General features: G+C 64.8%; 4 protein-coding genes across 4 annotated transcripts; 2 read left to right on the forward strand and 2 right to left on the reverse strand.

Annotated features, from left to right (window-relative positions):
* Nucleotides 1-2532: 2532 nt before the first annotated feature.
* Nucleotides 2533-3675, forward strand: EMIHUDRAFT_223783 (hypothetical protein; the record flags this gene model as incomplete). Its single annotated transcript, XM_005791633.1, has 1 exon — nt 2533-3675. One exon carries the CDS (start codon nt 2533-2535, stop codon nt 3673-3675), a length of 1143 nt encoding a protein of 380 aa, XP_005791690.1.
* Nucleotides 3676-5454: 1779 nt separating this feature from the next.
* On the reverse strand, nt 5455-5849 carry EMIHUDRAFT_223785 (hypothetical protein; the record flags this gene model as incomplete). The annotated part of the gene is made up of 2 exons (XM_005791634.1): nt 5455-5491; nt 5560-5849. 2 exons carry the CDS (start codon nt 5847-5849, stop codon nt 5455-5457), a joined length of 327 nt encoding a protein of 108 aa, XP_005791691.1.
* A 1438-nt stretch (nt 5850-7287) lies between these two features.
* On the forward strand, nt 7288-7905 carry EMIHUDRAFT_223786 (hypothetical protein; the record flags this gene model as incomplete). Its single annotated transcript, XM_005791635.1, has 2 exons — nt 7288-7476; nt 7822-7905. The coding sequence occupies 2 exons, from the start codon at nt 7288-7290 to the stop codon at nt 7903-7905; spliced, it is 273 nt and encodes a 90-aa protein (XP_005791692.1).
* Nucleotides 7906-9861: 1956 nt separating this feature from the next.
* Nucleotides 9862-10714, reverse strand: EMIHUDRAFT_439926 (hypothetical protein). Its single transcript, XM_005791636.1, has one exon. It carries the CDS (start codon nt 10679-10681, stop codon nt 9938-9940), a length of 744 nt encoding a protein of 247 aa, XP_005791693.1. The 5' UTR covers nt 10682-10714; the 3' UTR covers nt 9862-9937.
* Nucleotides 10715-12686: the final 1972 nt, after the last annotated feature.

The following is a 12686-nucleotide window of genomic DNA, read 5'->3' on the forward strand; positions in this document are numbered from 1 at the left end:
CTTTTTATTTAACTTGCATGTCTTCCCGCGAATTTAACTACTAAGCAGCAGAGTCTCCTACGGGAATGTACGTAAGAGCTACATACACTGAGAGAGAGACTCACACCACGCGGAACGCATCTCCATCGCTTCGGTGAAGGGGGTGAACCGTGCCATCCTCGATCGCCGTGCTAAGCTCGCTTCCGAGCTCTCACGCCGCGCGTAGGGCCCCTAGGGGCCTAGAGAACACAACCCCATCTCTCTTTTCTCCCAGTAAGCTAAAAAGTACGTACACTGAAAAAGTGGAAGCTGCCAGCTTCCACTTTTTAGTATTTAAAAACGCACCGGTGAGTTTGTTGGCCGCGTGATTTTACAAGTCTTTGTTGTTGGATTCGACGGTTGGCAGCGAAAGCTCACCCATGATGGCGCAGCCTCGCAGCTGATGGGCAAACTTGCGGTCAGATGGCCCTTCCAGTCACATAGCATCTCCCAAAATCGATTGGCATTGGCGTCGTTCCACTGCAACTCCACTGCAACTGCACAGTCGCCGCAACGCTACGACAGGCACACACAAACAAGTTCTCGCGTGGTCCCGCCGGCAAAGGTGGAGCACCAGCACTGACTTACCATGCCTGTGGATGCAAGAACAGGTGGTGACGCGCTCAGCCATCAGTGCATGGCGCGTGCTGGGCCGCAGCAGCGGGCATGTCACGCTCCGGCTCGGTGCGGGGCCCATGTCCGTGTGGTGTGTGCGCTCGGCCCCTCGAAGGCGACTACGGGCAGTCTTCTTCTCCATGGTGTTTCGGCTGTGTGTGATGCCGTGAGGTGCACAAGTACCGACCTGCCCGAGCGCACTCTCTGTCGTGGCTGCACTGTGTCACCCTTGTAGAGTCTACACACCGTGTAGAGAGCGCGTGTATCGGTCGACGCCGCATTACGTGTAAGTTTTTTTTGAGCTTAGCCTTCGGTGTTATGAAACAACGCAAGGCGGACATGGCATATCGCTCTCGGGCCCACAGACATCCCGCACACTCGCCGCACACCCGCCGCCCCCGCGCGCGCCCCGCCCCGGCCGGGAGAAAGGGGAGTGACAGTTTGGGATGGCAACAGCCCGAGTATGTTGAGTCCTGGCTCAACAACGCAGATAACAAGAGGGGGTGGTCCGGCTCCCAAGTCCGGCTCACGCGCCTCGAGCTGACCCTCTACCGCACTGGTCACTTCCGCCCCCTCGCTCCCAACCCATCCACCTCGCCCCGGGCCGCGCCGCGCAATCTCGGGCGATCTCGCGCTATCTCGGGCGATCTCGGGGCCGCGCCGCGCTATCTCGGGCGATCTCGGAGCGTCGCTCGCGCGGCGTCACACCTGCTCAAAAAGGAAGGAGGTTGGAGGCAGGAGGTCACGCCCCATCCAGAGCGCCGTCGTCTCCTCTACCCCTCGACAGCAGCTCGACACCCTCGACACCGGGCCTCGACACCTCGACACCAGGGCTCAGGCCAGGCCGTGCGTGTGGGCCGGTCGGGCTCGGTCCTGTGGCGGGCGACCGGGCGCCGCACGGCTGGACCCGTCGGCCGAATGGCGCCGCCGAGCGGCCGGGGGCTTCGGGTTGGGCCCGCCAGCCGGCCGGGCGCCAGCTGGCATGGTCGGCCGGGCCCCCGGGAGGCAGGGGCGGGCTCGGCGGGAGGGTCGCCAAATCGACCAAATCGAAGTGGGGTGCCGCGGTTTTCGTGGCTACTTTTTATGATAGGGACGGCCGCCTCGAGCCGCCGCACCGTCGTGCAAATCGTGCCCGAGCCGTCCACAAGGTCGCCGGCACATTTGACAATGTGCCCGGAGCGCAGGGAGTCGAATGGGTGCCGCACTGCAAGCGAGCACTGCACTGCAGTGCTCGCTCGCACTGCGGCGCTGCGCCACGGCGGCGAAGCACGTCTGGACTTCAAGAACAGCGCTTCTCCGCTGCTCGAGGCTTGCGGCAAGGTCCAGGCCGACCACACGGAGCACTCGAGGCAGCTGGCGTGGCCTCACTCATGACCTGTGCTACCCGTCGGCGGGGCCAGCTGCGGTTTCACAAACAACGCGCCTGAGCTGGCTATGGATGCCACCAGGATGCACGGCTAGCAGGAGCCAGTCAGGCATGCCCTGTTGTGGAGCAGAGCCTGCTGGCGCACCGGCGATACTAACTCAGCGCGCCGCGAGAGGCGAATCTGGGCGACTTTGGACGCGCAGTTCTTTCTCGAGGTTGCCGTCGACGATTGATGTCGGGTAACTTGTCGCTGCCGTCCGGGAAGGTCTTCTCTCAGCAGGCCGAGCGCCGTGGCATCGCGCTGCTCGCAGCGCTGTCGCGGCGCCGAGAACCCCCAAGACTCGCGAGCCTCGATACTAACGCGAAAGACTACACCATGAGTACTCGAGTAGACTGGAAGTCGGTTCGTTTGCGTCGTGCACGGTCGGTTCGCCTGACACCAAGCTGCTTCGGCTGGCGACAGTAGCAAAGCACCGTCGCCGTACTTGCGCTCGTTGTCCTCTCACACAGTCCTCTTCTCCTCCTCCTCCTCCATGTCAGCCTCGGCGACGACTCGATTCGGCATGCTCCACGGCACTGCCCTCGGCGAGGGCAGTGTTAGCGTTCACCAGTACCTCGGTGTCCCATTTGCGGAGCCTCCGCGCCGCTTTGCGGATCCCATCGACTGGTCGGCGCCATTCGAGGGCGGCGTGCGCCTGGCGATGCGGCCCGGCAGCGTCTGCGTGCAGCCTACCGTCACAGCCGGCGACGGCTTTCAAGGCTCGGAGGACTGCCTCTTTCTCAACGTCTGGGCTCCGGCGCCGTCGACCGTTCCCCTCCCGGTCCTCTTCTTTGTGCACGGCGGCGACTTTCTCAGCGGGAGCGGCGGCGAGTACAACTCGAGCCGGCTGGCCGCGAGGCACAGAGTGGTGGTGGTGACCACAAACTACCGGCTCGGCGCGCTGGGCTGGGCGCGGCTCTCCGAGGGCCGCGCCAACTGGGGCCTGAAGGACCAGCGGAGCGCGCTGCGCTGGGTCCGGAGCAACATCGCCGCGTTTGGCGGCGACCCGCGCCGGCTCTGCATCTTTGGGGAGAGCGCCGGCGCCAGCTCGGTCGCGCTCCACCTCCTCTCGCCCGCCTCCCGCGGCCTGTTTAGCGCAGCGCTCATGGAGAGCGGATCGCCCATCGCCACTCCGGCCGGCGCCGCCGAGGAGCTCGCCGCGGACTTCTTTCGCCACAGCGGCTGCGGTGAGGCCCAGCGGAGGGGCGGCCAGGCCGTGCTCTCCTGCCTGCGCGCAGCGCCGATCGCACGCCTCTGGCGCGCCGCCTCCGCCGCCACTGCTCCTCCGCCGGGCGGCGGCTTCCTCGACCAGCGCACCTTCGCCTCGGTCGTCGACGGCGTCGAGGTGCCCGCGAGGCCCTTTGAGCTTGTCGCGAGCGGCGCGCTGGCTCGCGTCGCTCTCCTCGGAGGGACAAACACCGACGAGGGCTCCGGCTTTGTGCTGCCGGCCGTGAAGCGGCCGCTCTCCGCGGCTGCCTACACCGACTACATCTCCAAGCTTACTCTGCGCCTCGAGGTGCCGCGTGCGAACCTCTCGGACGTGCTGGCGGTGTACCCTCCTCGGCCTGCCGCCGACAACGCAAAGTTGGCCGCAGCCCTTGCCACCGACTTTCTGTTTCGGTGCGGCACGCGATGAGCTCTCGGGGCAACCGCGCCTACCTCTACCGCTTCGACCAGCGGGCGAGGGACGACACCTCCGAGCCGGTGGATTGGGGCGTCACGCACGGCAGCGAGGTTCCATTCGTCTTCGAGCGGGGCAGCTGGATCGACAGCGGAAACACGAGCTTCACGCCCGCCGAGCGCTTGCTCTCCGTCGCGATCGGCGGCATGTGGGCCGCGTTTGCCTCGCGCGCACAGCCGCTGCCGCCAGCAGCGTGGCCCGCCTACCGAAACGGGTCTGAGGCGCAGCTGGTGCTCTCGATCCGAGAGGATGCCACGGCGCCACCCCCCTTTCGGGTGGAGGTGCCGCCTCGGGCGCGAGAGTGCGACTTCTGGGAGCGGCTGCAGGCGCTAGTGCGAGACAAGGCGCAGAGGGTCGCGGCGTCGTGACGCGATCTTGACCTCGGCGACGGCGAGGCCTCGGAAGTGGGCCATGACGGCGCTGCTGGTGGCGCCGACGCTGAGGGTCGGGTCGGGGCAGCCCGCCACCGGCTCCAGCCCTTGCTCCTGCGCCAGCGGGTCGGAGAGCAGCGAGGCGGTGTCGAAGACCATCTGGTCTTCTCCAGCCTCTGTCAGCCAAAGATGAAGCCCATCACATTCGACCCACGAGATTGGCAACCTCGCGAGGCGAGATAAGAGGGCTCCCGCGGCGATCAACACCGCAACTCCTTTTCTAAATTTCACCAACGCAAGGCGCACCTTTTTGTTTTGAAGACCTCGATACTTAGCGCACTGCTCGGGCGAGAGCTCAAACACGTGCCGCGTCTCGTCTTCGCCGCCGGCTACGCGCACAGACACAGTACGCGGCAGCGCCGACACGTCAACCCGCGTGTACGTCAGCGACGGGTCGCGCACGCCGCACGAGGCGCATGCGTGCAGCGGCAGCGCGTGCGCCATGCGCTCGTCGCTCCACTCGCCCAGCAGCCGCCGCTTCGTCTCGTCGGAGACGTGCACGCAGCGCTGCAGCAGCGCCGCCGTCTCGTCCTCGGGCCGCTCCAGGTCCATGACGACGTTCGTCGAGGCGTGGAAGCGCGTCTCCAGGTCGATGGCCGCCTGCTCGGCCGCGGCGAGCTTGCCCTGGTCGACGCACATGCCGCACACCGCGTGCGCCGTGGCCGCGTTGTGGGCGCACGGTCTTGGCGACCGCCGGCGCTGCGCGCCGGTCGTGCTGCTCACGCTGCCGGCGGCGCTGGTCGCGCGCCTGCCGATCGCGCGTGTTCGCGGCGGCTGCATCTCCTGCTCGTTTCGCTCGCACCCGAGCGGCGGTCGCCAGGCGCTTCAGGTCGGCGGTGCTGCGCGCGCGGCCGTCGGCTCTGCACAGCCACATGTCCTCCTCCTCGGCAGGCTCGCACGGCTTGCCGTCGAACTGCGGCGGGAACCCGCGACGACGCTTCGCCCAGGCCGGGCACGATGGTGCCGCGACGAGCGGCGTCGAGGCGACGGCCATCGATGGGTCCAGAAGACTTGGAGACACTTCTAAACCAAAAGCGAGCACAAGTGCGTTACATGGGCATGGCCGGCGTTTCTGCACCGAACGATCTTACTTTCGGTCTATCGAAAGTGTTGATCGATAACTTCGAAAGCTTCGATCACAAATCGAAGCTGTTGAGGGCGCTGTTAGGCGAGGCGCCAGCGTTGCGCGGCGGTCCCCCCCCCCCCCGTTATGGTTCGGGCTAGCGAGAGGGTGCGGTGTGTAGTGCGGTTCGGATATCTTCACAAGAGCTTTTTGTTCTATGGTTAGGGGGTAGACAGCGTCCTAATCTAAAATCTGAGGATTCAGGATTGAGGGCTTGCTTCAGTGAGGCCAAAGTGAGTCCATGGATGGGTGAGAACGGTGCGCGACACGAGGAGTCACGCGGACCGACTCGTCGGTGACTCTGCTGCACGCCGTTTCAGAATTTTTCTCAGCGTGACCGAGACGTGGAAGAGTGCCACCGTCGGGTAGGACGGGTCGGCCCGGAGCATCAGAGTAGCCGTCGTGGTCGCGGCGAGCAGCGCCGGCCACTCCGGCGCCGCGTCGGCAACGTGGGAGCATGTCCACCGCCACTTCGCGGTCGCAGCGCTGTTGTCACCAGAAACGCCGCTATGTACCTTTTCGGGCAAACCATCGATCTGTATGTCGATTTCGACTTGACGGCGGCATGGAGGCATCATGTCTCCATGCCGCCGTCAAGTTGGAGCCAGTCTGCGGCGACCACAGCGCTCAGAAAGGTACATAGCGAGCTTTTCAGAGTCAAGCGATTGCGCGAAATCCCACACTGGTGGATTTTGGTGCTTTGTCTACCCCCTACTATGGTGAGTAACGTGGATATCGTGGTGCAGGAGAAAGTCTTATTAATATATTCAGAAAGTCGAGAAAGACGGAAAGAGTCGAGAAGAATGCTCACAAAACCACGCGCACAGTAGTCTCTCCATGTCGCTCCCGCGCGGCGCCCCGCGCGCCCCCCCCCCCGGCCCCCGCCGCCTCTCGCGCCCAACGCCCCCCACCCGCAAAGCTCGCGTAGAGAGCTCAGCGGTCTCTCTTTCGCTACGTGTTCAACGACGTTGAACAGTGTTTGACCACGGCGCTGTTCACAGCGCGCGCGGACGGCAGTTCTGCGAGTCCCGCTCCGCAGGACTTTTGTAAAGCATGCTTGTGGCAAGTTACAGACGCTAGTATCGACCTCAGAGACCCAAACACGAATTAATAATTAAGGCTCAAAGTATGGTCAAACAAACAGGTCAAACAACGAAAAGAGACTAGTGCGACCGCTAGACGGCGGTCTCCGCCAAAGTAGAGCTCGAGCAAGATGTTCAGCCGCCCGCACGTCGTCCCCCGCACGCTGCCGGATCCAATATTGGTTGGGGACCCGTAGCATCATGCCCTTGGCCCGCGTGCGAGGCAATAATCCGACGTCCTGCTGGGGTGCCGGCCCGAAGCATGTACCGCCATACCGAGCTGTATGCACTGTATGCGGCCCTGGGATGACACGTCTCATAGCGCCGAGTGCCGCTGGCGTGCGACATCGGCGGAGCAACGTGCTGAGCACATCGGGAGAAACCCAGAAAGGCCCTCTCGAGTAGTCGCGGCGCGCCCGTCGCGGCCCGGCGCCAGGTGCGCTCCGCCTCGGACGGCTCCAACGAGCTCGTCTAGCCGCCGCCCCTCCAAGAGGCTGATTCGCTGCTGATTCGCCACCGCTGTGACCCGCTTGTCGCCCGTGCCTGCCATGCTCGTGAATTGTCGTCCCTCCCTCTCCTCTGAGGCCAGCATACTCGCCCATCGCTGCACATGTGTGGCTTGGGGCGCTGAGACAGCGCCCGCGGCTCTCACATAGCGGCGTCCGCACCGTGCCCGATCTCCCAAACCCTCGCGCCCGCCGTCGATTTGCGGCTGAGGCGAAGGCTGGGGAGCGGTCGTATCCGGCGGTCTGAAAAATGTTTTGTTTTGTTTCGCGATTTCTTTTGTGCCTGCGATTTCTTTGCGAACTTCCTGGCGAGCACGCCTGCTTTTCGCTGCGCATGCCCGAGCCCTCGGGCGAGGGCTTGTGCTGTGAATAGCAGGCGTGGCTCTACTCGCCAGGCAGGCGAACTTCGCCTCTTACACTCCTCGATGCCAGGAGCGCTCGAGCTACTCGGCGCAGCAGTGACGGGCCTCGGGTTCGACGAGCTGCGCGACCGCATCGACGCGGAACCAGACGACACCCTTCGAGAGGCGGTGCTCGAGTTGCAGGCGCAGATAGCGCAAGACGTTGACGCCGCTCGCCGACGGCTCGTTGAGCAGCCGGCACTCGCGATGGCGGTACGCCGGCCGCACCTCGCAGACAGGGCTTCCCTGCCCACCACCCTCATGCCCCTCCTCTGCTAGCAGGTGCTTCGAGCCCAGATCCGGCTCGGCCTCAACTTGGCGCAGAGCATCCGCGACGCTGGGCCGGCCCTGCAGGCGCAGCTGGCCGCAGCGCCGCATCCCGGACAGCAGCAGCCGACGCCTCACCAGCCGACGCCGACACCCTCTGCACCGCCCGCGCCTGTGCCTGTGCCTGCGCCTGCGCCTGCGCCGCCGCCGTCGCAACCGCCACAGCCTCCACGACCTGATGCGGCGGCGGCGGCCGCCGCCGCCGCGCAGCGCGAGTCGTTGTTAGCTCAGCTGAAGCTTATCTCGCCAGAGCAGATGGCGGCGCTGCCTGCGGAGCAGCGGGCGCAGGTGGAGGCGCTGCTCAGGGCGCAGTAGACGTGCGTGGCCAGAGGAGCTGAGCAGCAGACCAACAGCAGAGTCGCGAGAGTGACTGTCATAGTGTGCGTGGTGGTACTTGCGTATCCTTCAAATACCCTCTTCACGGTGTCTAGCATCTATCCGAGCGAAGTGTCAACGTAACGATAGGGTCCTGCGGTACGTAGACAATCTACCTCCCATCCAACCGCCCACCGAAACCCCCCCCGAGCCCCGTGTGTGTGAATGAATGGAGATGTTGGATCGTCGTTTTCGTCTCCGTAGACCGTACGCGGGAGGTATACACTCGCTGGGTTTAGCGTTGCGTTCTCTCAGCGTGGTCTATGGTTTGCTAGACCCATGAGACCAGCCACGCCCCGCCCTCGGGCGCCTCCAGCGCCGCCCTCAGCCACGCCGCCACGACCGACGGAGACGTCAACTCCGCAGTCACACAGATACGCACATGGGGTATCAAAAATTAGATATTCTTATCTGTTTGCCCCCCTCCGAGACTAGGGACAGTCACCATCCGTACACAGGAGAGATGGGAGTGCGCCTCGCCCCCGCTTGCCCTGACTGCACAGGATAGCGTGCCCCGATAACGGCGACACATAGCGGGGGACACTGCGCAAGGAGGGGGTGCGTCGACTTTCTTTTGTCCTCTCGGGGGAATGTTCTCTCGGCGCCCATGGCCTTCTGAGGTTTCGTACTAATGATGTCCTTCTTGGCACTTCGGGCGTCGGTGTGTGCGTATCTGTGTCTACTTCCTCCGGTATGCTATATAGGTTTCCCGAGCTGAGACCTCCTTTCAATCGCAGCGTCTCTTGATGGATGCCTTCCCGCTGGCGGGAGTTCCCCAGTTCGAAACCTGCTCGACCCTTATAATTTTTGTTCACACCTGAGCGGGCTCAATTTTGCTCAGATGCTCCTACGTGCTACGAATTCGAAATCGTGTCCTCACGCTTAGCGCTTGGAGTGTGTTCGTTTTTCGTCACGGGTATCAGTCACACATGGTATCAGAGCTCTGGTCGCGGCCCAGCACCAGCCCCAACACGCCAATCCACCCGCAGGCTCAACGCCTGCCATGCGGCCGCCGCCACCACGCACCAGTTCTGCGGCCGCCACCGCAGCAGCTGTGGACGAAGCCTCCGGCGAAGGCTATGGGCGGGTATGCGTATGTGGCCGCCGCCGCGCCGCCGCGCGCCAGGGCGGGCGGCCGGGGGCCGGGGGGGACTGCAAACTCCCTCGGGTGCGCATGTCCCCCCCACCTGCAGGTCGCACACGACACTGTGTCACAAATCAATGCATGCACAACAACAACATGTACATGTGTGTGTCTCGCGCCTTGGCCCTTGGGGGGGGGGGGGGGTGAGCGGAAAGGAGGAACCTCTTGAGATCCCAAGAGCACCACTCTTGGAGTAGCACCACCCAGAGCGCTGCAAGCAGCGCCGGGCCATGACGGCTTACCCTACACATATCAAACAATGAGTGCTATAGAGAGTTGTTTGGTATATTGCTGAAATCTCTCTCACCCACATATCAACACACAAAATCTTTGTCAAGCGCAAAACTTCAACCTGCTGCTCCACGAGACGTTCGGGGGCGGCTTCTCGCCCACCGCCGTTCTCAAGCTGCGCGCGAGGCGGCGCAGCTGCGCCGCCTCGCGCGCAACGAGTCGCGCGCGGGGCAGCGTTGACCGCACGGCCTACTCGCCCAAGTACTCGCGCTCTCTTTTATGTCCCACCATGCAGAGCGCATCTCTCTCTCTGACTCTGTTGTGCGAGGCGTGAAGAACATAAGAAACGCGCCATTCGCTCTCACTTGGCAACCCTGATTGCACGCGCGGTCTCGCGCGCGCCCGCGCGTGAACAGGGCAACTCCCTTGAAGATATGTTTTCCACGAAGCTTGAAAGAGAAGTTCACTCGAAGCTTTAACTGCCGGGGCTCCAGGCTGCCCCAATGATCTGCAAATGATGTGTGAGAGAGATTTTAGAAAATCAACAAGAGCAATCACGACTCTCACAGTGATTTGGGCTCGGCAGCTTGTCAGCCCTCAGCCGAAGCTGGGGCCGGTCCCGTAGCCGAGAGAGCCCGCGCCGTTGAGTTCGACGCGGTCAGGGGGCCTTGCGGAGAGGCCAGCGAGATGGCGATCGCTGTACTTCATGGCGCCCTCAAAGTGGGGCTGGCTGACAAGCCAGAGGTCGATACTCTGGACGACCCATAGGATGCCACGAATGCCTGAAGGAGAGGGAGGCGAGGCCAGAGGCAGACTCAGCTGCTCTCGGCTGATCTCGCTTTGCCTTTGGTGGCTGAAGGACCCGATGGTCCTGTCACATTCGCGTTCCGAGTCGTGGGGGTAGAAGAATTCGAGGTAGAATCGAGTCAGCGCTTCCTTGTAGTACAGCGGACCGCCAGGCTCGCCGGCAGCATCCGCAGGGAGGCAGCATATGAGGCACCAGTCTTCTGGAGAGCTCAACAGCTGCAGCCGCGATGGCAGAGTCGGCCGCGGTTCGAGCGAGCAGCTTTTGGCTGCGGGATCGAATCGCGGAAGGCTCATGCCCTCGCGGAGCGACGCGGGTCGCGCGCGGCGCGCGCGTGTGCGAATTGCGACAACAGTTGACAGACGACAGCCGCCTGAGCGCTGTCCGCTGAGCGACTGAACGACCGTCGCCGCAATCGACACCGCTGCCATTTTGACGAGCAGCGCGAGCGCGCTCGTCGGCGGCCAGCCGTCGCGGGCCGGGCCGAGCCCGGCCTCAACCGGCCGCGCCGCCGCCGCAGGCCCGGAGGCCCACATGGCGGCCGACCAGCTGATAAGGAGGCCTCTCTCCTTCTTGAGGTGTTAGAGTTGTTGGTATTGCGAAAAATCTGTATATCTCTCTCACATATCGCCCCGGGCAAGGCCAAGGAGAGGGGCGACTCATTCACCCTTTAGGTGTTCATGCCGCCGCACACAGCGGGTCCCCAAAGGGTGAAGGCCTTCCCTGGGACCCCGTGTTGCGTGATTGTCTCTGTGCGATTTTCGGGCCCGGGAGCATTTGGAGCACTTGGAGTGCAACAAAACATCATCTGGAGTGCCGTCATTAACCGCACATCCAGGGCCGGGGAGCTAAGAAGCGCACCCAGCGGGCCCGGGGTAGCGGGGTTGTGCGTTCCTGTGCCGGGGTTGTGCGTTTGGGATCCTTTATCACAGACCAGCGCATAGCGCCGCGGGACGTATTTTCTTCTCGTATTTTTTTCTCATTACAAGGCTGGGTTCGACGTTTTTGGCTGGTAAGGTATGGTAGGGTCACGGATCTGGCGCCGCGACCATACCCCCCCACCCGCGCAGGACATGGCCTCTGGCCGGCAGGACCATACCCCCCCTCCCCCCCGGTCGTCTGGTCGAACGCTCCCGGATCGAGCTGACCGCGGCGCCAGCAGACCTTAATGTTCAGGAAAGGGACTTCTCAGGCTCATAGTAGGTCGTCACTGTCATAGATGGGCCAGATAGTGCCAGGATGCGTCCCGCTCGCCCACAAAACGTGCCGAAAGCGTTGCCGGTGTGGTGCAGACCAGCAGCATGACCATACCCCTGGAGAGGGCCGCCAGCCTGACCATACCCCCCCACCCCTCGAGGAGGCCGCCTCCGGCGGCCAGGACCATACCCCCCACCCTTTGGCCGTGACGATGCATGTGATTCCTACCACCAAAAATGTCGAACCCTGTGAGGCTGTGCAAGCATGGACGACGACGCTCACTTCGTCCGAGCCTTCTCCCGGATCTTCCTCGCCGGTGGACGCGCTGACCACGGCGACAGCGCGCTGGTGTCACACTTGCTCTCCCCGGGTAGCTTCTTTGCGCCCGGCCAGGCGCCGGTCGGCCTCACGCCGCAAGCTGCTGCACCGACCCAGCCTCCCCGGCCGAGCACCGTGAGAGCGAACGGCGCCGTCTCGAGCGGGCCGCTCCACAGCTCTGACGCGTACGCCTTCTGGTGGTGGCAGCAGCAGGGGTCTGCAGCGCCACCCGCCTCTCCCGCCAACGCCAACGCCAGCTGTGGTACCGGCGACCAGCAGAGCGGCATTAGGAAGACCGCGACCGCAACCGCGGCCGGCACGGCAGCGGGCTCAATCCGGGAGCAATCTGCACCGGCTCGAACGCTGCCACCCGCCGCTCGTCAGGCGCGCAAGGCTCCACCTCCCGTCTCGCCCGCGGCCGCAGCGCGGCTGCCGTCGGGTGCCTTGGAGGGCGAGCTTCCGCGTGGGGCGCGCGACGCTGCGCAAGAGTCGCCGGCGCCGCGGCGGCGCACGCGGCCCCGAGCGGGGGAGGGGCGGCCAGCTGCCTCTCCGTGCGAGGCTGAGCCTGCCGTCAAGGCGGAGGGCGGCGCCGGGGCGGTGGCGATGGGCGGCGCTGCTGCGGCCCCGCCGGCTGCCGAGAGCCGCATCGCGCCCAAGACGCCGTCGCGGCCGCCCGCTTCCCCTCCTCCCGCGCCCGCCGCCCCGCCCTCCCCGCTCGCCCCCTCCTCCCCGCCCGCCCCGCTCTCGCGCGGCGACGGCGTCGAGTTGGTGTGCGGTCCGCGCGGCGGGGAGAGGGGCAGCGTGGTCCGGGTCGACGAGGACGGCGATGTGTACGTCCGCCTCTCCGACGGGAGCCGGCAGGTCTGCGGGGCGGCGGAGCTGCGGAGACGCGACGCACCGCCCGCCGACGGTGCTACGGAGGCGGCGCTCGCGGCGGCCAAGGCAAAGGCGGTGGCGGCGCTCGAGGCGGCGGCGGGCGCGGCGGCGGGGGGGAGCGGCGGCGGGGGCGGCGAGGCGGGCCGGGGC

Source organism: Emiliania huxleyi, assembly GCF_000372725.1.
Source record: "Emiliania huxleyi CCMP1516 unplaced genomic scaffold EMIHUscaffold_111, whole genome shotgun sequence".
NCBI classification, from domain to species: domain Eukaryota; phylum Haptophyta; order Isochrysidales; family Noelaerhabdaceae; genus Emiliania; species Emiliania huxleyi.